This window comes from Macaca mulatta, chromosome 10 (genome assembly GCF_049350105.2).
Source record: "Macaca mulatta isolate MMU2019108-1 chromosome 10, T2T-MMU8v2.0, whole genome shotgun sequence".
Taxonomy (NCBI): Eukaryota; Metazoa; Chordata; class Mammalia; order Primates; family Cercopithecidae; genus Macaca; species Macaca mulatta.
This window is the reverse complement of record NC_133415.1, coordinates 65,624,922-65,639,296: the sequence shown is the minus strand read 5'-3', so window position 1 is coordinate 65,639,296 and position 14,375 is coordinate 65,624,922. Positions and strand designations below refer to the sequence as shown.

Genomic DNA, 14,375 nt, shown 5'->3' with positions numbered 1-14,375 from the left:
CAATTACTTGAAGAGCGGGGAGGTGGATGAGAATCCAAGAGATGCTCTTTATTTTCTATTTGTCCAGGAAAAAGCAAAAACCTGGCTCCGAAGCAGTCAGAAATGGAAGCTGGAAAAGAAGCAAGTGATGTACGTTCTTGAGGTCCTCTGAAGAGATGTCTTGGAGACAACAGAAATAAATGACCCTGTAAATTTTCTTTATCCTACTGGACACCTTGACCAGAGCACCTGGAGTTGTGGCCTAGCACAGGTGATGGGGAGGAACTCTTCCTGGATTAGACAAGGAAAACCTACCAACCACAAAGATGCAAGCTTCAGATGAGTGTATCTGTGCTGCTAGTATCCTAGCGGGAATCAGAATGCAATGACCTCGATGTGTGTTATTACACAGGTAGAAGCTTCTAGAACTATGCCGTAGCCAACCACCATGTGCAGGTAGGGGGCATTTAAAATGTGGTGAATTGAATTAAGATGTGCTGTAAGGGTAAAATGCACACCAGATTTCAATGACTTGGTGTGAAAAAATAACATAAAATATATAGACTATTGTATTAACAATTTAGATGAATCATAAATTGAAATACTATTTATTCTAGTAAAATATTTTTAAAACTTTTATTTTCGGTTCAGAGTTTGTTATATAGGTAAACTCATATCGCGGGGGTTTATTGTGCAGACTATTTTGTTACCCAGGTACTAAGCCTAGTACCCAATCGTTATTTTTTCTGAACCTCTCCCTCCTCCCAGCCTCTACCTTCTGAGAGGCCCCAGTGGGTATCGTCCCTCTTTTTTTTTTTTTTAGATGGAGTCTCGCTTTGTTACCCAGGCTGGAGTGCAGTGGCACAATCTCAGCTCACTGCAAGCTCTGCTTCCCTGGTTCACGCCATTCTCCTGCCTCAGCCTCCCGCATAGCTGAGACTACAAGTGCCCACCACCACACCTAGCTAATTTTTTGTATTTTTTAGTAGAGATGGGGTTTCACCATGTTAGCCAGGATGGTCTCGATCTCCTGACCTTGTGATCCACCCACCTTGGCCTCCCAAAGTGCTGGGATTACAGGTGTGAGCCACCGCACCCAGCTGGTGTTGTCCCTCTTTTTGTGTCCATTTGTTCTCATCATTTAGCTTCCCTGTTTTTTTTGTTTGTTTGTTTTTTGTTTGTTTTTGGGACATGGAGTTCCACTCTGGTCACCCAAGCTGGAGTGCAATGGCAAGATCTCAACTCACTGCAACCTCTGCCTCCTGGGTTCAAGCAATTCTGCCTCAGCCTCCCGAGTAGCTGGGACTACAGTAGCCCACCACCAGGCCCAGCTAACTTTTGTATTTTTAGTAGAGACGAAGTTTCACTATGTTGGCCAAGTTAGTCTCCAACTCCTGACCTCAGGTGATCTACTTACCTTGGCCTCCCAAAGTGCTGGGATTACAGGCGTGAACCACTGTGCCCGGCCAGCTCCCATGTATAAGTGAGAACATGTGATATTTGGTTTTCTGTACCTGTGTTAGTTTGCTAAGGATAATGGCCTCTAGCTCCATCCATGTTCCCACAACAGACATGCTCTCGTTCTTTCTTATGGCTGCATAGTGTATGTCATGGTGTATATGTACCACATTTTCTTTATCCAATCTGTCATTGATGGGCATTTAGGTTGATTCCATGTCTTTGCTATTGTGAATAGTGCTGCAGTGAACATACACATACATGGGTCTTCATGGTAGAATGATCTATTTTCCTTTGGGTGTATACCCAATAATGAGATTGCTGGATTGAATGGTGTTTCTATTTTTAGCTCTTTGAGGAATCACCACACTGTTTCCCACAATGGTTAAACTAATTTACACTCCCACCAAAAGTGTATAAGTATTCCCTTTTTTCCACAATCTCGCCAGCATGTTATTTTTTGACTTTTTAAAAATAGCCATTCTGATTGGTGTTAGATGGTATCTCATTTTGATTTTGATTTGCATTTCTCTAATGATCAATGATACTGAGCTTTGTTTTTTTTTTTTTTTTTTTTTTTTATGTTTTCTGGCCACATGTATGTCTTCTTTTGCAGTGTATCCCAGTAAAATTAATTTTGCTTGTTTCTCTGTGCTTTTAGAAGTATGGCTACTAGAAAATTTATGATTGTGTATGTGGCTCAGATTGTTTTTCTGTTAAAGACAGCGCTGTCTGGACTCTAGAAGATATTCTGATTCAAGAGGATGTAAAGAAATTCTCTAAGTCAATAAGAAAAATAGAAGAAACCCAAATGGGCAATGAGTGCATGGGAACTCACCTCAGTGGAAAGGAGGGAATGGCAAGCCAGCCCACCGAAGCCCACTGGCAACATAGGACAAGCCTGCAAAGCAGAGACAGCCCCTCCAGGAAGAGCAGCCAGGCCTTGGGAGGACATGGCCTCAGGACCAGACCCAGGGAGGACACAGTCACTAACCCCTGGCTCATCTGGCAGGTGTGGGCAGCAGCCAGGCCCGTGGCTTCACCTGCTCCCCCTGATCTCTGCCTTCAGCTGTCCTACAACCTGGGTCGAGCACCTATGCACCAGTTTTATGGCAGGCAGAGATGCACCACCCACATCCCCTTTCCAGGTAGGGCTTGCTCCCCTGGCTGTAGCGAGTGTGTCAGCAGATGGCCTCCAGCTATCAGCAACTTCAGAGAGCTGCCTTGCCTGAGGTCCCGTCCCTTCTGGGGAAGCTCCTGTCTGCCAGAGGGGCTACAAAAGCACAGTGGACACCATGATGGGCAAATTTGGCTCATGGGAGCACCACTGGTGGCTGAGGCACTGTTGGGCCACATAGCAGTTGACTTTGCCCTCTCCACCTTCTTTTCACAAGAGTTGATCCCAATAAACATCCATCCTCTTCCATCCCAAACTGTCTTGGCATCTGCTTCTGCAGAGCCCAGCCTGGGGCAAGTTTCATGGGAAAGGGCACGTCTCCTGCAAGTTGCCTGTGACCAGGAAGATGGAGGAGGGAGATGTGTCCCCATGGGTTCCAGTTTGTCCTTGCTCGTCCCCTTCACGCTCACCTGTGCTTCCTGAATGTAACCAAGATACAGCAACTTCAGGCCCACCATCAAACTTATCAGCTCAAGCACTGCAGAGGGTATAACTTCTTTAATAAATCCCTTGTTCCAGGCTGGGCATGGTGGCTCACACCTGTAATCCCAGCACTTTGGGAGGCTGAGGTGGGAGGATTACCTGAGCCCAGGAGCTCAAGATTAGCCTGTAGGCAACACAGGGAGACCCTGTCTCTACCAGAAAAAAAAAAAATTAGTAAAATAAATTAGCTGAGTACAGTGGTATGTGTCTGTAATCCCAGATACTCCAGAGGCTGAGGCGAGAGTATCGCTTGAGCCCAGGAGTTTGATGCTACAGTGAGCTATGATCGCACCATTACATTCCAGCCTGGGTGACACAGCGATACCCTGTCTCTAAAAAATAAAAAATTTTAAAAATATTTTTCCGTTTCACTTAAAGTGGCCCTGCTCCCTCAATAAGCCCTGTCATTAGGAAAAGAAAAAAGCTTTAGAAAGGACAAAAAAACCCCATGATTTTTGACATCAGAAATGTTCTGCCTTAAAATGTGTTTAATGTTCCTGAAAACATATACTTTAATACCAATAGAACATTTTATGTGACCCTGTAGGATTTCATCAGAAACTGTTAAATATTAGGCTACCTTTTCAGTTTTTAGTCCTATTTTAACTGAGGTTTGATTCTGAAAGAGTGAAATTCAAGGGTGATGAGTGTAGGCTGTGAGCTTTAGAGAAAGGAAAGGACCCCAGAATGAGACGTCAGATGCGTGCTTTACCGATTCCTGAGTCTGGCCAGCTGGCACTGGAAGGGCCTCTTGGTTTCAGAAGGTAGGATCCTCCAAGAGGGAGTGTGGAAAACCCAAGAGGTGTTAAAAGCATTGTTCCTGCACTCAAGACACAAAAGTTCCCCCCAAGAACCCCAAGGCGATTGTTTCTAGAACCCACGGGTCCATGAGGCCCTCCCCGCTCCCTGAGGTCTGGGAAAAATGGCCTTGAACCCCATTACCCCCCACTCGACTTCTCCCTCTGTACCATCTTTTTCCAAGTGTTGATCCCAATAAACATCCATCCTCTTCCATCCCAAAGGCAGGGCTTGCTGCTCGGTTGTGGCAAGCACTTCTATCCCTTCCTTCACACAGGATGTGAGTGGCAGAGGCACCTGGTGCCCTCTACCCACCATCCAAGCATGACTGCTCTTGCTTTTCTTCTATCTTCTGAATGTCATGCAGTTTTTCTTGGGGCCAACCCTGAAGAGAACCATAGGGAAGAAAATTCTGGCCAAAGTAGTCCCAGTCAAGCTGACACAGGGCAAACCACCACCCCCAAACCAGATGATCGCACTCCCCAGTCTCCCTGGACACTGGCCACCACGCAGCAGCCTCCCTTACACTGGTGGCTGGGGGGCTGATGGGGCAGGAGCAGTGCCAGTGCCTGCCCAGGGGCCTGTGTTCCCACGACTTTGCACCTTCTGTCCTCCCACAGACAGCCGCCCAGTCTGGGGGAGTAAAGTGCAGGTAGTGATAACAGTAACCACCCCAAGGCCCTTATTGTTCTGAATTAATTATGGTAAATTAATACATATTCTATTTACCTACATTAACATAAACTAGTTAGGGACTTCACAACTGCAGCATTACCACCCAAAGATTAAAATAATGACCTGAAGAAAGGAATGAGTCAAAATTACACATTCCTGCAAAGTGGTTTATTGAGAGCTGATTTCTCAGTCAAAGAACAAACCATAATGATGGGAATATTGATGATTTCAACATTAAAAAGTTTAAATAAGGTCAATCTTTACATACTAATTAGGAGCCACCTACAAGACGTATCGGGCAAAAAGAACAAGATGCAGAACAGTGTGTGGCTGGTTTGCTACCGTTTGTTTTAGAAGAGGGGAAAGAATATATATGTGCTACAGACACGTTTATATTCTATGTGTACTTTTATGTACATGTGCTTATACCACATGTATGTGCATATCTAACTTTGCACAACCCCTGGAAAGGCAAGTTGACTCTGGTGTCATTGGTGGCTGAGGAGGGAGGTGGTGGCTGTGGGACAGGATGGGAGGGACACATCCCTACATAATACTTCATACCTTTCAGCTGTGAACCATGTGCAATCATTACCTATTGAAAAATAAGTCAAAAACTAAAAATCAAATACACAAAAAAACTGCAGCCAGAAACCATTAAAAAACATACATTCAGTTGATCACAGCCCACAGTATACTGGGAGCTGTCCATTTAGTACTGATGGCTTATACTGTCATATGATTTTTTAAAAAAAATCTCCTGAGTTCCTCTCAACCTCAATTTCTAATCTCAAAAACACATTTTAAAAAGACATGATTAAAGAATAGCCAGAACTGCACATATTTTTTTTTTTTTTTTTTTTTGAGACAGAGTTTTGCTCTTGTTGCCCAGGCTGGAGTGCAATGGCACAATCTTGGCTCACTGCAACCTCCACCTCCTGGGTTCAAGTGATTCTCCTGCCTCAGCCTCCCGAGTAACTGGCATTACAGGCATGCGCCACCATGCCTGACGAATTTCGTATTTTTAGTAGAGACGGGGTTTCTCCATGTTGGTCAGGCTACTCTTGAACTCCTGACCTCAGGTGATCTGCCAGCCTCAGCCTCCCAAAGCACTGGGATTACAGGCATGAACCACCGTGCCAGCCACCGCACATATTCTTAAATGAAGTCCCGGGGAGGCCTCAGGTCTAACAGTCATCCAGTCTGAGGCTCCTAGTTTGGGCGAGTTGGTCCTCGAGTCCTTGGCCAAACTTGGCAGCAAAGAGTGAGGTGATGAGGTCATCTCCAGTGTTCAGAGCCAGGTCGTACGCTGTCTGGCCCCCTGCATTCTTCTTTCGGACGCTTGCATTGCATCTGCAAAGGAAATGGAGAAATGGAGGTGCACTGAAGGACTTGAGCATGTGCCCCTAAGAGCTTGACTCTTCCCTGCCACTGAGGCCAGTCTGGGCCCCTCCTGCTCCCACCTCCCCAAACCTGTCCTCGAGAGGTCACAGTGACTTCAGTTCTCAGAGGTGGCTCTACCCTGAAACCTTTAAAGAGGCCTGTGATTTCAAAATGTCCAATTGCTAACCCTGGCCATTGGTTCCCATTGCATTAAAGTCCTACAACCAAGTATGTTTAATGGGGGCAACATTTTCATTGTGCTTTGAAAAGCCTTTAGTGCCCAGGGAACTGTGGTGGGATGGTGGTCCCCACGGACAGGGACAGCAGTTCAGGAACCAAGGCCTCTCTTAAAATCATCACAGGCCATTAGGGAGATCCCTGTGGCCCTCAAAAGTATCCAACAGAGGCCAGGGGACATACCCCAGTAAAGTGGCGACGCTCTCTCTTCCTGCAAAGCCAAGCAGAGTAGCTTCGTGAAGAGCTGTATTTCTGAGCCTAATTAGGGGGAAAAAAAATCCTGGATAAATCCTTCGTTAGCATCATCAGGAAACTGGAGAGGATGCATGGGACCCAAGGTCCTGGTTTTTTTCATCGACCTACTTAACTAACCTGGGAAACCTTTTGAGTCTCCTCTCTCTGCCCTTCTCTTGGAGGAATACTGTGATGGAGGGTAAGCTTTGATACTAGACAGTGAAAAGGTTATAAACACATTCATTTTTTAATGCAAGAAACCCACAAGGATATGGTTGGTAGTTGATTTAATAAATGCTAATAAATACCATTGTTCTAAACTGCCTGCAAGAGTTTATGCAACGTATTGGACATAGTCTTAACTTTGGCTTGGACCCCTCGGGCATGATAGTAGCTTCTCAGGGCTGAGGCTCCTATTTTTGTGTAGGGAAAATGACCTTGGCTCCAGTGAGTTGGGCTTACGTGACACGAAAATAAACACCAATCTTAGAAGCCAGGGGGCAGGCCTGAGAGGTCAGACACAGCATATTTTGCTGCAATGCCAGGGTTTCTCCTCATATTTCCTGGTCAGGTTTGACCTAGTGAGGGAGGAGTGGGCAACTGAAATGGAGGTCGGGGTGGTACCAGGACTCCTGAAAGGCTCCTATGTAGAGGTAGCAGGAGTGAAGGAGGGCAAGAGTCATGACTGAAAGTAGAAATGAGATAGTCATTGAATGTCTGAACTCTCTCTGCCCCTGCTCCTTCCTTTGATGCCAACACCCTCATCCCCTACACCTGCAGATGTGCCTGCAGCCATGCATTTATCCCTATGAAGAAAAAGGATAGTGGCTTCTTCTCTGAGGAAGATAAAGAGAGCCTCTGGTGAGAATCAGAGGGAAGCCTTTCACTTTCTGGCACCCAGGGGTCCCAGCCTGGGAGTAGCTCCACCTACCCAGAAAGCTTCTTGGTTGACAAAGCCCTTCTCTTATATACAAAGTTACCAGTCATCTAGCCCAAACTCCATTCTCAAATGTGAATGGACAACCAAGGCTCATAGACATCTGAGAAAATCCTGCAGAATCAAAGAGAAAACCAAGATACACAAACACGAGGAATTTAAAACAAGACAAAAATCTAACTGGTATCTGCAGAATGATTCAAGACAATGTTGCACAAAAATATGAAACTATGAGAAAGAAACAATCAGAACAAAAGTAGCTCCCAGAAAGAATAAATACGATTATTGAAATAACAATTATTCAATAGGAAGAATGGACAACAAAGTTAGGAAAATCTCTCGAAAGATGGAAGAGAAAAAGATAGATGAAACTACGGAAAAACACAAAAGACAGACAGACATAGGGAATCAATTCAAGTAGTCCACCATCCAACTAACAGTTGGAATTTTCTATTCTCTTTCTCTAGAAAGAGAATAGAAAAATGGAGGGGAGAAAATGCCCAAGAGATAATAGAACAAACTTTTCCTAACCTAAAGAAAGATAAGACTTTTTAAATTGAAAAGGCCAACTGGGTGAATCAAAAACAGCACATCTAAAAATACCCTTGTGAAATTTCACAACATCAAGGATAAATGCTTTCAGAAAGAACAAACAGGTCACAAATGAAGAATTTGCCATTGAATGTTCATGGGCTATGCTGTGTGCTAGTGTGTTAGTCCATTTTCACACTGCTGATAAAGACATACCCAAGACTGGGCAGTTCACAAAAGAAAGAGGTTTAACTGGAATTAGTCTGGAAAAGACTCCATTTCCTCCTTATCTTTCATTCTTTCTTCCTCACTGGTGGCACAGAGCTTAACTGTCTGTCACTTCACCCCTACGGTTCCTTGGGCCTTTATAAGGCATTTACCATTTGAACTGGGATATATTCATAGGGTTGCCACATCTCCTATGTAGACTTATGATCTTCTTTCTTCACAATTCTCTCCAAGTTGAGAGCAGAGGGTTCATTCTATGTATTGCATGGGGGGTTTGCTGGTGGTTAGATTTTCTGTGCTGGCTATTTCCTGTGGATCCACAGTTCAGTGTTGGAAAATGCTGAATGGTGACTCTGCCATGGAATTTGTACTTTAAAGAAACTTTACTATTAATATACAAACAATTCAAACTATTTACTCAAATCTAAGTATCATAGTAGATTAATGTACATTCTCTCCTTAAATTACCTAATGGAATAAGTGTCCACAGCCGAACCTCTAAGAAGTAGACTGATGCTTGCATCTTCCTCACCTGGCTACTGGGGCAGAGCCAGGGGATGGCACATTTGAATCACCAGTGCAGTGAGGAAGGGCAGCTCTTGTCCAAAAGCAAACAGCATTTCTCTGGGCCTCTCACCTAGTGAGATCTTGAATCTGTGTTTCTGAAATGTGCTAGTAAGAGGGATGAGCTTTGGTGGAGGATGTGAATTTCTCCTAGCCATTCCCTTGTGTTGAATATGATTTCATTCTGGTAGGAATGATACAAACATGGAACTAGGAAATGAGGAAAGAGCTTTCTGCCACCTGCCAAGCTACTTAATGGAAGTTATCTGGTGTAGAGACCACTTAGGCTCCACTAGCCAAACATGCTCGGATGGGAGAGAGCATTTTAATTGTTTGCTAAGGAACAACTCTCTGAGCCTCTTTTACGGTAAAACCAGATCTCTGGATGATTTATGCCTAAAAGCAATAGGATGAATGGAATTTCGAGGTCATGTTCCTGGGTCTACAGAGGTCCAGCTCCAGGCCCAAACTCTTGGAACTAACAGATACAAACCAGACTTGGCAGAATGTGGCTGTCAGTGGGAGATGCTACTTTCCTCTACCAGCATGCACTGGAAAGGAAGAAGAGATCCCTGTGCTGTATTTAAGAGAGGGCCAACCCTCTAGCTTTCCTCCCCACAACCATGTGAGCTACATACTGGCCACAGTCACCATGATCCTGCAGGGGGGTGACAAAGGCTACTACGCACCATTCAGATAGACAGGTGTAACCGCAGCGTCAGACTTTACAGACATGCGATGAGAACACATGTGGATAAACGCCAATTTGTAGAATGGTGATGAAGCAAACGTGGAAGCTGAGGCACAGCAAAATAAAAAGGCAAGCTGTTCAATGCCCAGGGCACTTTCCTTCTCTTAGCTGGACTCTTCATAAAGCCAGGACTCATGCAGCTTACACTTCAATTCAAACTGTGCTCAAGTAATTTCTGTATCAACCACAAACATACTTAAATGCTATTAAAAAAGCTTTTCTGAATATAAAAATATAAAATATGCCTTAACACAAAATAAGGCAGCACCATTTTATTAATAATGACAATAAACAACAGTGTAGGATAAATAAAGAAGTTGACACAGTAAACCCTAAGCAAACTTGAGAAAATAAATTCCAACCATCAAAGCTTTACACCAACACACCAAATATTCTGCTGTAAAATAAAACTAAAAAAAAGGGGTAGAAACTATTAAAATGCAGACATTAGTAAAATGCATATAGAAAAATTAACAGCATTATATTTTGAACACTAACATTAGAGACAATTCTGAAACAGAATAACAAGCAAAGCTACTGAAATTTTGGCCTCTGTGGTGGCACGAAGTACACAGCAGAATGTTCCACTGACACGGACCTTGACCTTGCCTTAGTAAGACCTCAGGAGGCAGGAGTGCTAGATGCCTGTGATGTCCCTAGAAGACTTACGTCAACAACGTGGTCGGCAAGATATGAGCAGTTAACATGAATGGCTCATGCTCGAGGAAATTTTCACCTCACATTTTCAAAGTAATTTTCAAGAGAACAACAGAAGCATATGGCTGGAAGAGAAGGTTATGGGACAGGAGTGGACCAAGACTAGGACAGTAAGTAACAGGACTTGGTACCTTTCTGTCTTGTATCACGGGTGGGAAAGCAAGGCAGCAGGAGACCACGTGGCGGCCTCAGATGTGCCAGTCTCCTCCGCAGTGCGTGAGATCTGGAGACAACCGTATGACATTTTCTTTCCACATTAACTTCATGGGGAATACACTGAGGTGTGTCTTCCCTTGGTGTTATCATGATTCATGATGAAAACACTGATTAACACCCCAAGGGCTAAGGATTTACTGGCACCATACAATATAAGCTTATGAATTAACAAAATGTATCATCATTTATGAAAGCCACTAAATTAGACAACCCAATAGTCCATTTTTAAAATTTCGCTTTACCCAGCTATGGAAAACAGAAGGCGTTAAGCCTCTTATTAAAGCTGAAATAGGTTAAAATGGTTCAAGTGGCTGAAACTGAACAGGGCGTGTGTGTAGACTGCCTCTGCCGCAGTGGAGCTCCAAGCAGTTAGCCTGCTGCTACCTTAGCTCTCCAGTCAATGTGTTTCACTTACGGCCCCCACTGTTGGTCGATGTCTGCTCCTCTCTGCACGAGAACCGGAATCGCTTCATGGTGCTTATTCATAACAGCCACAGTTATGACGGGTCGATTGTCTTCATCACAGCAGTTGGGGTCTGCTCCCTGCAGCAAATGGAAAAGGAAAACTCACCAAAAAACCCTGCACTCAACAGCATCCAGTCACCACCGTATGAGGTATAACAGATGTGCTTTACAGAGCTGATGGAACAAAAGTGCTTTCAGATCAAAGGAGAGGAGAATCAGGAACCTCAAGACCAGATCTACAATTAACAGAGCTACAAAGTGACCCAGGTGACAAAACTTCTGTTCCCAGCACGGGCGGGGAGGGGAGGGCAGCACCCTGACAACTTGCTTCTTCAGGAAACCCAGGATAAAGGTAATATGGGGTCACGGGCCAGAGATTCTATCCAGCTTCATGCATGTTCCTTGGTCTCATCTGTGCTTCTCTGCCTATTTTCTCTGATATAAAAACTAGCAACAGGGAACAATTAATATCAAGCTTTTGACTAGCCATTCACTGCACCCTGAGTTTTTAATCAAAGGGCAGTGTAATTTTCACAGTATTGAACAAAACTTCCATCTGAAGGAGACAGAGGTGGAATGCCAGGCTGACCTCTTCAGAGAGACCTGCTCCTTTGGCGACACTTGCCTCATCCAGCAGCTGTTCAATCACAGAGACTCTTCCTTCCCCCGTGGGTCCGACTTCCTTCAGCAGGAGTCTGTTTTCAGGCTGTAGGATTACAGAATGTGGTCATTCCCCCCGCCTCAAAATATTCGCTCAAGGCAAACACTTTCTTTCCAACGTTGAATTCTAAGTCACAAGGGCAGGTGACTATGAGTGTGTGCATGAGAGTGTGTGTGTGGTCTTCAATAGCCCACAGCACAAATATCCACATCTAATGTCAATCTTGCTGCTCCAAAACCTTGCTTCAGGCAGGGTTACCACATGGACACTGTTTTATATTAAGGACAAGGATGCCATGAGAAACCTCACAAAACCCAGAAACTCGACACTAATTTGATTATGACTAGCTCTAGGAAAAGCAATCAGGTGAGTCCTAAAATTTATTTTGCATACTTTATAAAGTGTTCAAGGTCAGTTGAAGTATGACAGTTCAGAAAAGGTACTCCCCTGAGGAATGAATGAGCCAATACATTGACTTCTTTAGAAAAAAAGGCCGGGCATAGTAGCTCATGCCTGTAATCCCAGCACTTTGGGAGGCCAAGGCAGGCAGATCATTTGAGGTCAGGAGTTCGAGACCAGCTTGGCCAACATGGCGAAACCCTGTCTCTACTAAAAATATAAAAATTAGCCAGGCGTGTTAGCATGCCTATAATCCCAGCTACCTGGGAGGCCGAAGCAGAAGAATCGCTTGAATCCACGAGGCAGAGGTTGGAGTGAGCCGAGAACACACAACTGCACTTCAGCCTGGGCAACACAGTGGGACTCTGATTCAAAAAAAAAAAAAAAAAAAAAACACAGAAGAAAAGCTCTCAGAAATCTCAATATCTTTTATTTTCTTCTTTTTTTTTTTCTGAGATGGAGTTTCACTCTGTCGCCCAGGTTGGAGTGCCAGTGGCATGATCTTGGCTCACTGCAACCTCCGCCTCTCGGGTTTAAGTGATTCTCCTGCCTCAGCCTCCCGAGTAGCTGGGACTACAGGCACGTGCCACCACTCCTGGCTAATTTTTTGTATTTTTAATAGAGATGGGGTTTCACTGTGTTAGCCAGGATGGTCTCGATCTCCTGACCTCATGATCCGCCCTCCTCAGCCTCCTAAAGTGCTGGGATTCCAGGCGTGAGCCACTGGGCCTGGCTGAAGAACTTATCTTTCTATGTTTTTAAATGTCATGTATTCATCTTTATATATAAAGAATTTCAAATGCTGGAAGACTGAAGGAAGCTGTTTAGAAAGCAAGAGACATTGCTTTTAGTATGTTGCCTCTGGATCCCGGACATGGCTGTGGGGTGGTCACAGGACCACCATTTCCATTTGTAAAGTGGAAATAAAACCTTCCCTATCCTTGCTCCTGTGAAGCCATGGCCATGAGGACACTGGTCAAGGCCTCTGAGCCTTTGAAGATGATGCCTGGTCCAGGCAGTGCCGCCTCCTTTCTCGCTGTCCCCATCTTACCAATGAATAGCTTAGAACCAAGTGCTCTAATCAGTAAACCCCCAGCAGGGATCTTGGGGAGCACTTGTTTACACCCATTTCCATTCCTCATGGAAAAGTGTACTAGAATGCACTGGACTATCAGCTTGAGGAGGTGTGAGGGTTTACATCTTTTGTTCAGGTTATATTTTCAACACGTACAGCAGTGCCTGGTACATGTGTGCTCAAAAATCATCACTGAATTAGTGAACAAAAGTTATAGCTTCTGATACATATCCCCTAAATGCAAATGAGAAAAAAAAAAGGCATACACAGTGGGAGATTCAGGTTATACACAGAGTAAGTAGGTAGAGTCTCCCAAATTGTAAGCTGTTCAGTTTATGGAACTCTATGCTTCTTTTATACTCATTAACAATATTTCAAACTGGGAGAAGGTGGTGAGTACAAGAAGTCCTAAACAATAAAAGGTAAAACAATTCTAACGTATTCTTTCCAAATTTACTGGTGTTTGTTACATACAAAGCATGTGGTGTAAAAAAAAAAATAAGATAAAGAACAGAGTCCCCACCCCCAGAGGAATCAGCATGCAAGCTGGGCAGCTGGTGCCTGCACTGACAAGGCCCCGTTGAGGACCTGGCCTTGGAACCACACATGGAGGGAAGCACCCGGCATCATGTAAGTGTCCAGCTCAGGCCTGGGCCCGGGCCTTGGGGCCTGCTGCTAATCACATCTGTTCTTTGCATTGCAGTCAAAGAGGACCAATTAAAAGGCAAGGTTGGGGATGGAGCAGGTGGCATCCACTGCTTTTTTCTCCAAAGCCCCTTTTAGAATTATTCTTGGCATATATTTTTAAAACACAAAACTCTAAAAGATATGGGAAACTCTGAAAGGGTACTGACCATCGGTGAATTGGTAATTTTGAGAAATTCCAAGAAGACTGAAAGTAGATGAAATCTGACTGACAGGGAAACCAAACCAAAACAAACAAACAAAAATCCAGCTGAAGAGACCAGAGGTAGGAGTGTTTTCTCTCCAGGGGAGCCCTGCAAAAGCTTAAATTAATCGATATGGAGGTTAGGTGTTGGGTGCAGCCTGAATGCATCAGTAGATTACTAAGGGCTCTATGGTGAAGAGCTGAGATCTCTGGTGCCTTACCCCTTCTCCCCCATGTAAGAAGGGCAGGAGGCTTGTGATCTTTGCCCTGATAACTATTTTGCAGACAGTATAAGATTTGCCCAACAAAGGATTCTATTTGGTGCAATGGGGCCCAAGAAGGGAGAAGGGCAGAGCCTAGACCTCCATGACGGACATCGGGGAGGGTGTAGGGGGAAAGGAAAAAAGCTTCATCACAAACTGAAACCTGTGAGAATGCTTCACACCACCAACACCCTCACCACCAGAGGAATGCTTCACACCACCAACACCCTCACCACCAGAGGAATGCTTCACACC

At 44.5% G+C, this 14,375-nt stretch overlaps 1 protein-coding gene across 6 annotated transcripts in view; it reads right to left on the bottom strand.

Moving 5' to 3' along the window:
- Positions 1 to 4,716: 4,716 nt before the first annotated feature.
- The window catches only part of DZANK1 (double zinc ribbon and ankyrin repeat domains 1), a 99,144-nt gene continuing 89,485 nt past the window's right edge, over positions 4,717 to 14,375 (bottom strand). For 2 of the 6 annotated variants that reach the window (XM_077951128.1, XM_077951129.1), the window contains exons 18-21: positions 11,455 to 11,539; positions 10,784 to 10,907; positions 6,374 to 6,448; positions 4,717 to 5,923 (exon numbers count right to left, since the gene is read on the bottom strand). In XM_077951128.1, coding sequence (XP_077807254.1) covers positions 5,758 to 5,923; positions 6,374 to 6,448; positions 10,784 to 10,907; positions 11,455 to 11,539 — 450 coding nt within the window. In that variant the 3' untranslated portion in view covers positions 4,717 to 5,757. The remainder of the gene's footprint in view (positions 5,924 to 6,373; positions 6,449 to 10,783; positions 10,908 to 11,454; positions 11,540 to 14,375) is intronic. The other 4 variants (XM_077951131.1, XM_077951132.1, XM_077951133.1 and 1 more) reach the window with 3 other exon arrangements.